The following is a 14,833-nucleotide window of genomic DNA, read 5'->3' as shown; positions in this document are numbered from 1 at the left end:
GATGCTAAATTGAGCGGTGAAATTAATACTGTAAAAAATGAGTTAATGGCAGATAGGGAAAGAAATTTAATTGATTTTAATGAGATAAAAGGGGAAGTTAAAAATTTGGATGAGAACACAAAAGTTTTAGTAAAAAATGTACAACAAGAAACTGACAATCGTTTGGTTACTCTAGAAAAAAAAATAGAGTGCAATGATTTAGAAAACAAAAAATCTGTCAAAGAACTTAGCGAAAAAATTGAAACTTTTGACATTGAATTTCAAAGCAAAAATCACAATGTCAACACATGCAATCTTGTATCTAATATTCCAGTGAAGCACTTTTCGGTAGATGGACCCCTACATCCCGTTGATTTTATACAGTATTGTAAGGATTGTTTTTTACCTCACTCACCAGATGATATGAAAATTAAATTTGTGAAAAAATTCTTGGAAGGGGAAGCTTTGACTTGGGCAAACCACATTGTAACTTTGGGGATGACCTTTTCAGAATTTGAATCAAAATTTCTGGAAAAATTTTGGGATGATCTTAAACAAACTAGAATAAAAAGTGAATTTTTGAATGGGAGAAACTATAGAGAATCAGATGGGAGCATGAAACAATTTTGCAAAAGTGAACTTCAAAAACTTATTCATTTAACAAAACCTTTGGATGACTTGATCAAAATTGATACCTTAAAGAGAAGATTGCCATCAGCAATGCAGTTGAGTTTAGTTCATTGTCCTGATAGTAATGTAGAGCAGTTTCTCAATTATATTGAAAAGTTGGATAGAGTAACAACAAGAACACATAGTGGATTTACTCAGAAAGGTAATGGTCAAAATTGGGGAAATGACAACTTTCAAAAAAGGGAACAAAACAATTATCATGGTGTCAGTCAAAATTCAGGGGGATATAACAATTTTCAAAAGAAGGACCATAATTTTTATCCAAAACAAGAACAACATTTTCGCGGAAATAATCAACAAAATAGAGAACACTTTAGGGATCAAAATCACAGAAATTTTGATAGAGATCAGTACAATAGAAACTACCAACAATCAGGTAATGTTTGGCATAGGAATGGGAACAGGAATGTGGATCAGATGCATTGGCAGAACCACAATCAGCAGTTCAAACAGGAACCAGTTGTAATTCAGGAAATAAAAAAAACGAGTAGACGCCCCCTTGAAGGTCCGCAAGGTTGAGGCAGAAGGTGAGCATGATGAAAGGACCAATGGATGTGACTATCACAAACCCAAACATGACAGTTCCAAACCTAAGCTATCACATGAGGTCATTAGTTGTTACTTATTGAAAAAATTTCAAGAGGAAAATAATGATGATATTGATAAAGATAAAATTTTCAGTACACAAGAACATACAGTAGATAAAAGTAATTGTGATTCATTTAATTTAACAGAGTTTTACACTTGGGCAGAAAAGAACAACACTTTGTCAGATGATGTAATTTGTAGTAGTTCAGAGATGTGTGTGAATGAAAGAGAGAATGCATGCTGTGAGAATGAAAATGTTGGTGAAAGGGATCTGGTAACTTTAGAAAGGGGAAATAATATTTTGGGGGATAATTTGAATGTGTATGACCTGAATATGTGTAATGATAATGATGTTGATGATAAAGTTGATAATGATGGTAATGGTATTGATGATGATGTTGAGGAAAGGTATTTCATTGGTTTAAATAGGGAGTTGGGTATACACATGGTTGAAAATGGATTAAATAGTGAGAATATTATAGAAATTCCCAGGGATGTTACCAGGATGAATAAGGCTCACAAGCTGGGTGTAGGTGAAAGTGTGAATTTTGATGATGTTGGTAAAGAATTTGACTACACAAATAACGATGACATATGTATAACTTCTAGCCTGAGTGAAACTTTTACAGATAGTAATGATACACACACATTTCTTATGAATATATGGTTGAACAGTGAAACTATTTCTTTTGACAAGAACTTTAGAAAGATGCTTATTAATGTATGTGAAACTGTATGTCCTGAGTGGTGGAAAAAGATGAGATATTTTATTTTTGAAAAGCTGAAGGATAAGTACTTCAATAGTATACAATGTGATTTGGATGAAAATTCTTGGCTATTTGAGATAATAGAGAGTACTAATGACAATTTTGTATCTTGTGCAAATTTTATAACTGTGACAAATAATACATGTAATGATATACCATATGATTCTGATAAGTATAGGTTCGGGGAAATTGAAAGTGATTAATTACATGAGGATACTGGTTCTGAGAAAAGTGATCAATTTTGCAGTCCTTATATAAAAGTTCAAATTGGGTCATGGATTGGTAAATGTTTAATTGATACAGGAAGTGAGATCTCGGGAATATCTGAAAAGTTAAGCAAGAAACTGAAAGTGGGGAAAGATTACGTTGAAATGCCAGTTGTTGGGGTAAAGATAAAAGGTGCTACTGGGAAGAGCAGTAAATTGGTAAAAAGCCAGGCTTTAGTGACATTTTTAATTGAAGGCAAGTTGTTCACATATGGATGTTTTGTAATTTAGGAATTTAATGAGGATTTTCTTTTGGGTATGAATTGGATAGTAAAAGTAAATACAGCATTTGATTGGGTTGGAAGAAAACTTTTGATAGAAACTAGTGAAAGGGAATACATTCAGACAAATTTTGTGAACACACTTGGTGATCAGAGTAATGGAAATTTTGACAGTATCAATTTACTAAAAGAAAATAGATTGGAGAATATTGAAACTCATAGATTTGATACTGATGAAGTTGAATTTAGGAATTTAGTAAATTTGAAAATTTCAGAAAAACAAAATTTATCTGGGGAGCAAAAACAACAATTAGAAAATCTGCTGTGGGAATACAGTGATGTTTTCGGTGACATACCTGGTAGGGTAAAGGGTTATCAGTGTGAGCTTCAGGTAAAACCTCATGAACCATTTTTCAAAAAACCATACAGTATTGCAATATCAAAAAGACCTACGGTTGAGAAAGAGCTGAAAAAGATGGATGGATGTAATACAATTGAAAGGAGTATCAGTGCATATAATAATCCTCTAGTAGTAGTTACGAAAAAAGATGGTGGAGTAAGATTGGTTTTGGACTCTAGACACTTAAACAAAATTTTTTTCAGACAGACAGACCATCCCGAAAATATTGATGAGTTACTCTATAAATTTACAGATATAAAATATATGTCAAGTTTGGATCTAACTTCGGGTTTTCATCAGGTACCACTTTCGGTTAATTCTAGGAAATATACTGCTTTCTTGTACAATGGTAAGAGTTACCAATATTGTGTTTTGCCATTTGGGTTAAATTCTTCTGTTTCCGAATTTATAAGAGCTTTGGATCATGTACTGGGGCAAGAACTTGCGTCTAAACTGATAATTTATGTAGATGACATTTTGGTTACAGGGCAAAATTGGGAGGAACATTTTTCGATTTTGAAGTCAGTTTGTGAAAAACTTAGAAAAGGGGGGATGACATTGAAATTAGAGAAATGTACATTTGCAGTTTCTGAATTAAAATTTTTGGGTCATGTTGTCACAGACAAGGGAATTTTGGCAGATCCAGAAAAAAATTAAAGCAATTTCAGAAATTCCTATTCCTAAGACTAAAAAACAATTAAAGTCGTTCTTTGGGTTATGCGGTTATTACCGAAAACATATAAGTGATCAGAGTCTGAATGCACCATGTTTAAGTCAATCACTTAAGAAAAACACTGTTTGGGTTTGGGATAAAAGTTGTCAGGAAGAGTTTGATAAAATTAAGCAAGAGTTGAGGAAGCAACCTGATTTTAATTTATCATTTTGTTTGAACACTGATAGCAGTAATTATGGGCTTGGAGCAGAGTTATTTCAAGAAAGAGTAGAGAATGGAGTTAAGATACATTGTACCATAGCATTTGCAAGCAGAATGTTGCTCAAGCATGAAAAAAATTATACAGTCACAGAGAAGGAACTTTTGGCAATTCATTGGGCTTTTACAAAATTTAGAATTTACCTTATTGGACATAAAACCATAGTATTTTCGGATCACAAAGGTTTGAGTTACTTACAAGAGTGCAAATTATACCACAGTAGATTGACCAGATGGGCAATATTTCTGCAACAGTTTGACTTTGAAATCAAACACATTAAAGGTTCTGAGAATGTAGTAGCTGATTCACTTTCAAGGTTACCAATTGGGGGAGAAAAGGAGATTTTTGAACAAGAGGAGGAAAAGCAATTTAAAATTAGATACTTGAAAGGGGTGGAAAATGAAAAAACAATTAGAGCTATGTGTAACAAAATTAGAAAAAAATCAAAATTTAGATCAGAGTTGGAAATTAATCAAAGAATGTTTAGGCAAGAAGGGGTATGAGAAACTTGATAAATTTTACAAATTACATAAGGGGATTTTATTTCGGAGAACAGATGTAGATTCTGATAATTGGAAACTGTGTTGGCCAGAGGCAGATGCTGATAAGCTGATCATTTACATACATGAAAGTTTTGGTCATTGTGGGATACAGAAGTGCATTCAAAAGATACAAGAAAATGTTTATTTTTTCAATATTGGAAAGAAGGTAAGAAAAGAATTGGCAACCTGTGACAAATGTCAGAGAGTTAAAGTGAGCAATCAAAGATGTGGTGGAGAAATGCAAAACATTATTCCCGAAAAACCTTTAGATCTTATCGCAGTGGACTTATATGGAATGTTACCAAAGAGTAAAGGTGGTCACTGTTACATATTTGTTATGGTAGATGTATTTTCAGAATTAATTAAACTATATCCAGTGAAAAAAAGCTACTAGCCATGAAATTATAATAAAAATTGAAAGAGATTATTTCGCACAGGTGGGTAAACCAAAAGCTATATTATCAGATAATGGTTCACAGTTCACCTCTAAAATTTGGAAAAAGTTTATTGAAAGATCAAAATTGAAGCGTATACTTATATCTGTTTATTCTCCGTCGACCAATCCTGCAGAAAGATATATGAGCGAAATTGGGAGACTTTGTAGAACCTATTGTAGCCATAAACATCCAACTTGGTTTGAGCACATTCGAAATTTTGAAGATATTATGAATAGCCTACAACATAGTTCCACAGGATTTTCAACGTATGAGAGTATGTTTAATATTAGACCTCCAAATCTTATATCAGAACTTATTGAATTTCCTAAATGTACACCTTTAACTATGCCAGAGAGAGAAGATATTGTTAGGGAAACTATGAGGAAACAAGGGGAAAAGAGGAATAAAAGACATAACAATATGATAAAATTAACCACTTTCAAAATTGGGGATCTTGTTCTGGTCAAATCTCATGAAAAATAAAAAATGTTAACTTCAGAAATTAAAAAATTCTTTGATATCTATATTGGGCCTTTTGAAGTCATAGAAAATCCACACCCTAATGCTTATCGTTTGGTGTATCCTAAGCCAAAGAAATTATTTGGTCTCAGGAATGTTGTCTCTTTAAAACTGTATAAACAGAAATCATAATTTCAAAATTTAAATAACCTATTATCATCTAAAACAAAAGTCCTCCACTGGAATATGCTTGTTAGAACAAAACTACCTGCACAAACAAGTATGTATATTTGCATGTATAAATTAATAATTTGAAGTCACATGTTAATTGAAACTGATGAAAAAACACTGTTGTAACAAAAAATGAGAGAACGATTTATTTTTACTTTTTTACAAAAAAAAGGTCTCCGTAGTGAGCATTTCCGAATTTTTTTAGTTTTTGGAAGCTAAGTCTTCCCTGTGGGTGAAGGCATGCATGTGAGGACATGCATGCAAAGGTATAAGTTTCAAAACCAATTTTAGATAAAGCCTCATGATATATGAGCAGTTTATTGTTGTTTATAATGATGTTGTGGAAAATTTTAAAAAGAAAATCATAAACAAAAAAATATACAAAAGAAAAAAAACATGAGTAAAAAAAGTCAAAGTAAAAGAAAATATATAAGGCAAATATATATATATTTAAATCTTATTCTAGGAAATGAGTTTTATCTTCCTATTATTTTCAATCTGTATGCTGTATGTTAGAATATTTCTCATGTATGTTTTATACCATGTATATTTGTCATGTCAAATAATTTCTTTACTTGAAATTTTTTTGTATGAGATTGATGGGGAAGTATCATTGCAACAACAGCCAGTAACATGTCCACAGATTCAAAGAGTCCAAATTTGGAAGAGGTTATCAGACTGCATCATTAATGTACTAATTGTGTAATACAGATCCATTACTGAGTGTGGTCGGGATTTTGTTGTATATGTCCATAACAACAAAAGCCCTGGGGAGCAGTTGTAATGGATCTGGGAGATGTTATTTTTTTACCGTATTTGTCGATACTGAATTGTAAATGTTTTCTTATATTTTTTGTCAGAATTTATTATAATTTGTCTTATTATATGTTAATTTACTTGTGTTTTTGAGAGTGAAAGCATATTGATTACTATTAGAAAATGTATCGAAGAATAGCAAAGAGACTGATTACAACTGGAAGCTTGTGTGTTGTGTAAAATATCTTTGACGTTGGAGTCGTCTTTGACTATAGTCAGTCGGCAGCTAACTCTTGGTGTGTGTTGATGGAAGAACAATGTGAAGGTCGCCGTCATAAATAATTTTGAATTACGTTACTATTTGTTTTGTATTAACTATAAAAAAGAAATTACATTTGAAGAAATGGTATTTGAAACACCAAAATGAGGCAAACACGTTGAACCACGTCTTTTCTGCAGCCGACAAAGATGCATTGTGGAATCATACTTAGACAACTGAAGCCAAGACTAATATCGCCTTGCAAACGTCTAACGGAAAAGGTACTGTCACGAAATATGGCAAATTTAAGTAAATAAAAAATAGTGACCATATTTTCAACTTGTGTCTTAGCCGGGATGCCATATTTCAGTATTACCTAAATGTTCCATTTTTTAAAAAAGGTCACAATAAGTTTTGCCATTAAATATGCATGTAACTCACAGGTCCTTTGTACTGGATCATCCACAATTTGGGTTTGGATAGACCAATTTTGGTTTCTGCTATATGAAAAATGTTCTAGAAATAAGTTCTTCTTGGGTACCAAATTAGAAAATTTTCATCCCAGAAATGAAAAAACTGACTGAAAGGGTTAACAGGGAAACTGTAGTATATCAGTGTTAGTTCAAAAGATTTTACACAGCAATTACTGAGAAATAAGGAGAAAGGGGGACCAATGGCAACTGATCTAAGATTTTCTTCTATTCTACTTACATGAGAGCAAATCCTTTCTCTTGCTCTTTGTACGAATCAATGCCAGCACACTGGCATAACATAGCACACAAATGTTTTGAAACTTCTAGTTGAGCTGCAACATAGCGTGTTGCTACAACATGGACATTCATTGGAGTTTGCCTGCTCCCATTCTTTAACAAATGCATGCTCAGTTCTCGTAGATTCTGCAACGAGTGAAACAAAGAATTTCATTCTATATCTGATTATTGCTAGCTCATTTAGAGTTCATCAAATTTCAACAAAGTTTAAGATACTAATAATACTTGTCTTCATCAGTTTTACTTCAGTAAGCTAACAGCTGATATATATTTTCCACGGTCCGAAATTGATGCATCTATCCAAGTTTCACCATGATGTCAAGTTTTCTACCCATTTTTTCTTCACAAATTAGAAGTTATAAATTTTCCTGCATCACATATTTCTGTATTAATCATTGTTGGATAGATCAAGCATTAAGAACAATTTTGCACCATCACACCAAGTTTGTTTCAAAAAACAGAAATGCCATGAATTTTATGTGTTGTTTGAAAACATACTAAGTTTATGCATTTTTCTTCATTATAGATGTATGTAAGAACTGGCCGCCATTTTTAAAAAGTCCATATTTTGCTACTGTCATGACACCCAAAGAGAGGATAAATAAGTCAGACTTTTTATCTTATGCTCATTAGGCATATTTTGGGGTTAAATGCTCTGCACGACATATAAAATGTTGAATATCTGTCAAAACTTCAGATAGTCAAATAGAGGACAGAGAAAAAGGTGAAGTTTTGAGTTCCAATGGTGTGGTGGGAACAGTAAAATTGCTAAATTCTACTTCAAACCATGAATTTCAGATCAAATTGCCAAAAATTAATGTACAAAATATCAGAAAAATCTTCACAAAATAAAACACAGTGAGTAAAACATAATTTTCTTTTGTTGTAGGTTAAAGAAGATTCAGTGTCGAATAAAATCTAGTGGCAAAAAAATACATTCAGAATTTAAAAACAATTAAGTCCTGAGTTTGTAAATTATGTTAAAACCTATAAACACATTTAAGAATGTTGTAAAGAGAAGAAACGAACAGCAAAAAATAAATTCATTCAGAAACAAATAAAAAAATCAAATGCAGTTTAGGCAGTTGTTAAATCACAACCTGGAATTAAAGTCAACAATCAGGAAATATCAAAAAATAAGATACAATATACATTAATTGCAACTGTTTAGTACCAGAATATGTAACCGATTTTGTTATAAATGCAGCAAAATATGTAAATGAAGAACATTACCTAGAAAATAAACAGTTACTTCTTTTTAATTAAAATATGACTGAATGTTTAAGTAAAGTTGATAAAGTGGCCCACAACGAGGTAGAAAAAGGAACATTACCCTTAAAAAAGAGGGATGGGATGATCTCCCCACTGAGGTCCTTAAAGCAGCTTCCAGTATAATAGAAGGACCACTTTCCATGGTCATAAATCAATGACTGGAAGAGGCATACTTTTTAGATGCTAAACTGAACCCAGGTCCAACCCTAACTAAAAAATGGCTCCAAAGAAGACATGAGACACTACTGTCCCATCTCTCTTCTTCCCGTGTTTTCTAAAATCTTTGAGAAACTTATTACAATACAAGTTGTAAATTACAATAAAAGATACAATAATACACTCTCAATAAATTAAACTGGTTAGCAAAACAGCAGAAGCAAAATTTATGCTATTGACAATTCTGTGAAAAATAATAATTCATGTATTTACAAGTCTCAGAAATCTACAGGAATTTTCTGAAACTTTACTAAAGCCTTTGACAGTGTAAACCAACCTTTATTCCTGCACAAATGTTAAAAATATGGAACGGATAGCTACATTTTAAAATGCTTCAACTCATACCTAAAAGATAGAAAATCGCTCAGCAAAAAATATTTTAAATGGAGTTTCACAATGCTCCATATTAAGGCCAATCCTATTCCTTTTTGATATAAATGACATATCATTCAACATAAATTCCTATTCATTACAATTTTCAGGTGATACACCAGTTCTGGTTGAAAATAATAATGCAAAGTTCCTGAAAATATCATAGGTGGACTAGAAAACTTCATACCTAGTTCCATTTAATGTAAATAGATTAAAATTAAATATTTTAAATATCTAATGATCTTCAGATAATCAATAAAAATTAAGAACTAATGGAAGCAGACTGTGTAAAATTCTTAGGAATGCATCTGGATGAAAACCTGTCAAGGTTGTTACATATGGCACACTTCGCAAACAAATTAAACATCCTGGCATTTGCTACAACAAACTTAGCCAACACAACTGATATCCACACAAAATATATTGTACCACAGTTATTTTGAATCTGTGGTGAAGTATGGGATTATCTTTAGAGGAAACACTGGAAACATGAAAAGAATACTGAACTTGCAAACAGAAATTGTCAGAAATATGTGCAAAGAAAGGCCAAGAGTGCCTTGTTGTCCACCATTAAGAGGTCTGAATATATCAAGTGCTCCTTCCCTGTTTGTATTTGATTTAAATCTTTTTATGCATAACTACCATGATCTATCCTAGTAATAATTTCCAATGTATGTACAGAACAAGGAATAAAAAAGATTCACACTTCCTACCTACTGCCTATAGTTCTTTGCCCAAATTCCATGGTACATGGGAAAGAAGATTTTTAATAAATTAAAAGAGTAGTTTTCTGAAGAGAAAACTGTACAGAACACTAGTCCAAAAGTGTTAGTAGTCTTTTTAGATTAGATGAGATTAGATTAGATTTACTTTCATTCCAATTGATCCGTAGTGAGGAGATCCTCCAGGATGTGGAACATGTCAGTAGAGGAACTCTTGTACGGCAGTATTGTTGACTGATTAGGATACAGCAAAAGGAGCTTTCAATTATCCATTTTCATATAGTGTGTGAAATTAAATTGTGTATTATAATTAGACTGCAATAAATCATTGACTTAACTTGTATGTTATGAAACAATTGGCTTCTGGTTCTGATTCCAGTCAGTATCCTAATTTTTGCAGTTGATTTTAAGACACGTACTATGAAATCATGATGCCACTGCTCCTTCTTTCTAAGTATTTTCAACTTTCAGTTCAATTCCAGTTACGACTCAAGCATTTTGACAAAACCAAATACTGATGCTATGACTTCATATTGTCTGGTGCACTCATTCTATACAAGCATTTCACTCAAAGTGAATTAAATAATTTTGTGCATGACCTTGATCCACCTAAAAGTGTCATAAGAATTATTACATTTCAGACTTACGGAGAGGAATGTGCTATCCCCTGGAACAACTATCATTTATAGACAAAATGAGAAGTGTGTGGCGAAATATTTTGAAATGGGTGAAGAACTGCAATGTTAAAGGATCAATGAAGCTATGGGATAACAGTACCTTACAATGGAATAGTGGCTGTTCTTTAAGCAAATCAAAGATAAGTTTGAAGTGTGTTTGGTTGAATCATGTCTATTTACGTTGGTCATTATTAGACTGTTGTGGTGAACTTGAAAGTGTCCTGTAGTCTCCGTTCATCATCATTTTATTTGCTTCCCAATGATACTGAACTCTCTGGCATGCGTGAGGGAATGAATGAACGAATGAATGTGGGTGTGTTTCATTTTTCTGTACAGTGGTTTAGTTTGCTGCAGAGAATCAGCAGTAGTCATGCAGAATGGCCAACCCTTGTAGTTTTCAGGTAGGCAAAGAGGTTTGCTCCCTTTGTGTGAAAGTTACCAGTGCTAGGTTGGTGGCGGAAGCCTTGTCTCTGGGTTTTCCTGGCCAGGGGGTTGTGTGGGAGATGTTGGAGTGTGTGAGATGATCAGTCTGCTTCCAGCTCGCCGAGGGTCTGCAGCCAAAGTCTCTTCGAAGAAGGGTGAGTTGATTTAACCGTGTGGTGCATTGTCTCATACGAAGAGGCGAGCTTTTACCTTTTGGTCTCCTGTTTCATCTTATAAAGACTGATTTGCTGGGTTGCAGCAACGAATGCAAGGCTTTTGCGGACTTTAAGTTTGATTCCTAATGCAGACTTGTCTTTGATCCATAAGAAGAACGTAGCACAAAGGTGTTGCATATGTTGAAGTGCTCTTGGTTCAGTGTGAATGTTTGTGCGCCTGCAACTACATGTGTATGCAGTCTAATATTCTCCAAATCTTTGTAATTTTTGCTTCTTTATGAATTTTCTTTGTCTCATTACTTTTGTCCAGTATATTAGAGTTTGTTGGCCCTCTGCCATTATCCTTTGTCTATTCAAATGTGTCCTCTGTAAGATGTTAATTGTTCACAACTGCGTGGTTTGATGTTACTAAAATTTGGTCACGGTACGCAGAAATTGTGTCTCCATGAACCACGAGGGCACACAAGTCTGTTGTGAAACGTATAGCATTTCACAAGCAATTGTACTTAGTTACCAGCCAACAGCAGTCTATAGATGCATTACATCAATGTTTTAAGGAATAAATAATTTTGCCTCCAATCTTATCCAGTGTACCGGTGTTATGTCTCCATTACCTATGCCATTTACCTTGTAGTTTTCCTTGTTAGCCCATCCATAGCGTTTCTATGCGCAAAGGTCCACTAATTAGCGTTATTACCTTTAATCACCAATAATTGTGTGGATATTCAAACACATTCACTTAGAAACAATAGCTGGTTACATGATAACAACTCAGTATCTCTTATTCGACAGCCATGCCGGGACATGCGGCTGGCGCCATTCATAGCTAGGTGGCGCTCCCGCCCTCAGCCAATTTGCGGAGCGCCTCTATCGCCGTTTGGGCGTACTGTTAAATGTCGTGGCACTGTCACAACACTTTTCCCCCCTTGAAAAAAAAAAAGAAAAACACTCTCTTCCTTGGAGACATGAACAGTGCGGAGACATCCATGGCCTCTTGTGAGGCCCTGAGAAGACCCCGCGGAGAGACACGAGAGTATGGTCAAAAATGTCCAGGACGGAAGCTCGTGCATGGAACGTGCCTCCTGGACGAGATGATGAGTGAAAACTCCGGAGCAGCATCCATAGGTGTCGTGGACCTGGGGGTGTGCTCCAGCGAGATGGGTCCCGGAGAAGGCGGCGTTGCGACTGGGGCCAGTTCCGGCGAACTCTGAAGTGGTAGCGACGTCGGCTGCATCAACACGTACGGTAGATCGGCAGCAGCGACAGGACTGGCTTTCGGGCTGGTGGAGGTGAAGGAAGGGGCGGTGGCACCGGCGTGGCCACCACTCGTGGGCGCATCTGGTCGTAATGGGGAACAACCATGCCGTCGTCCGTACGTATTTCACAAAGCCGGCGGCCGCAAAGAGCCTTGACCAGCCCTGGAACCCATTTAGGGCGAGATCTATACCCTCGTGCCCACACGTCGGCGCCCACCGAGTATTTTCCCGCACTAGGGGACACAGCACAAGGCCTGACAGGGTGAAGCAGGTGCAGTAGAGTGCGCGGTTGGCGGCCATGCAAGAGTTCAGCAGGGCTGCGATCACCCAGAGGCGTGAAGCGATAAGAACTCAGAAATTGCAGCAGAGCATCATCTGTGGAAAAATCACTAAGGAATTTTTCATCTGGTTTTTGAAAATGCGGACAAGGCGCTCGACCTCCCCATTCGATTGCGGATGGAAGGGCGGTGCTGTAACATGACGAATCCCTTGTCCAGTACAAAAATCATGGAAGGCCTGTGAAGAGAACTGAGGGCCATTGTCTGTGACGATCGTGGATGGAAGTCCTTCTAGCACAAAGATTTTGGACAAAGCCAGCATCGTCGCCGCAGTGGTGGGTGACGGACATCGAACAACAAACGGAAACTTCGAGAAGGCGTCAATCAACAGTAGCCAATAAGTACCGAGGAAGGGGCCGGCAAAGTCAGCGTGCACCCGTTCCAGTGGCTGCGCTGGATCAGGCCACGGAGAGGGCATTGTACAAGGTGCAGCCAGTTGCTGAACACACTGACCACACGCAGCAACCATGTGGGCGATGTTCGAATCAATACCGGGCCAATAAACGTGCCTGCGGGCAAGGGACTTAGTCCGAGAAATACCCCAATGGCCTTCATGCAACAGTTTGAGAACATCTTTGCGAAGAGAGGCTGGCACCACGACCCGTGGAGATGCGCCATCCGTGGCCAGAAGAACAACACCATCACGAACAGACGGACGAAGGTGCAAGGCATGGTAGTTGCGAAGGGGATCCGATGCCCGGCCCTTGGTCCTGTCTGGCCAACCCCGTTGAACAAAATCGATCACCTGACGCAGAACCGGGTCCCGCGCAGTAGGCGACGCGACCTGCGAACCTGTAAGTGGAAAACTCTTGACCGCATGACGTTCTTCCTCATCAATGTGGAAACAGAGTAGTTCATCACGATCGAAAACCGGGTCGGGGCCCATCGGCAATCGTGCCAATGCGTCAGCGTTGGCGTGCTGGGCCGTGGTGTGATAGTGAATCTCATAGTGAAAACGAGACAAATATAAGGCCCAACGTTGCAGGTGGTGAGCTGCCTTATCCGGAAGCGACGCCAATGGGGTGAACAGAGAGACCAGCAGCTTGTGGTCGGTGATGAGGTGAAACTTAGAACCATACAAAAAAACGCTGAACTTTTTTAGAGCATAAATGATAGCGAGCGCCTCCTTTTCGATTTGAGAGTAACGCCGTTGGGCATCATTGAGGGTCTTGGAAGCATAGGTGATGGGTCGTTCCGACCCATCCTCATACCGATGGGCGAGAACAGCCCCTAGGCCATACTGTGACGCGTCAGTCACCAGAACCAAGTGCTGACCCGGACGGAATGTGGCAAGACAAGGCACTGACTGCAAATGAGCGAGCCTTCAGGCGGACAAAAGCCTGCTCACACTCGACGGACCAACAGAATGGGACATTTTTGTGTAACAGCTGATGCAGAGGATGAGCTACCGCCACCGCGGATGGAATGAATTTGTGATAATAAGCAATCTTGCCTAGAAACGCCTGAAGTTCTTTGACCTTAGACAGCCGGGGTAGAGCGTTAATGGCCGCAATGTGCTGACGTAGAGGACGTATACCCTCACGTGACAAGTGGAAACCAAGATACACAATGGAGGGTTGGAAGAACTGTGACTTGTCCAGATTACACCTCAACCCAGCCGAATGCAAAACCTGAAACAGTGAACGCAAATTGCGAAGGTGCTCCTCAGTGGAGGCCCCCGTGACAACAATGTCATCCAGATAGTTTATGCAGCCGGGAACGGAAGCCGTGAGCTGTTCCAAAAACCACTAAAAAATGGCCGGCGCGCTAGCGACGCCAAATGGTAACTGCTGGTACTGATACAACCCACAAGGAGTGTTGATGACGAGAAATTCCTTGGAAGAAGCATCCAACGGCAACTGATGGTACGCCTCCAACAAGTCAAGTTTGGAAAAGAACTGGCCCCCAGCGAGCTTGGTAAATAACTCCTCAGGATGGGGGAGAGGATAAGTGTCAATGAGGCTCTGAGTGTTGACAGTGGCTTTAAAATCACCACACAATCACAGACTCACGTTTGGTTTAGAAACCACCACAATTGGCGATGCCCATTCGCTGGAGGTAACAGGAAGGAGAATCCCTGAAGC

General features: G+C 37.2%; 1 protein-coding gene across 5 annotated transcripts in view; it reads right to left on the bottom strand.

The window, feature by feature from the left end:
• The window catches only part of LOC124605465 (protein pigeon), a 498,287-nt gene that overhangs the window by 80,954 nt on the left and 402,500 nt on the right, over positions 1-14,833 (bottom strand). For all 5 annotated transcript variants that reach the window (XM_047137163.1, XM_047137164.1, XM_047137161.1 and 2 more), the window contains one exon: positions 7,239-7,423. In XM_047137163.1, the coding sequence (XP_046993119.1) occupies positions 7,239-7,423 (185 nt within the window). The remainder of the gene's footprint in view (positions 1-7,238; positions 7,424-14,833) is intronic.

The sequence above is a fragment of the Schistocerca americana genome, chromosome 3 (assembly GCF_021461395.2).
Source record: "Schistocerca americana isolate TAMUIC-IGC-003095 chromosome 3, iqSchAmer2.1, whole genome shotgun sequence".
In the NCBI taxonomy this organism is placed as follows: Eukaryota; Metazoa; Arthropoda; class Insecta; order Orthoptera; family Acrididae; genus Schistocerca; species Schistocerca americana.
This window is presented reverse-complemented; position numbering and strand designations above follow the sequence as displayed.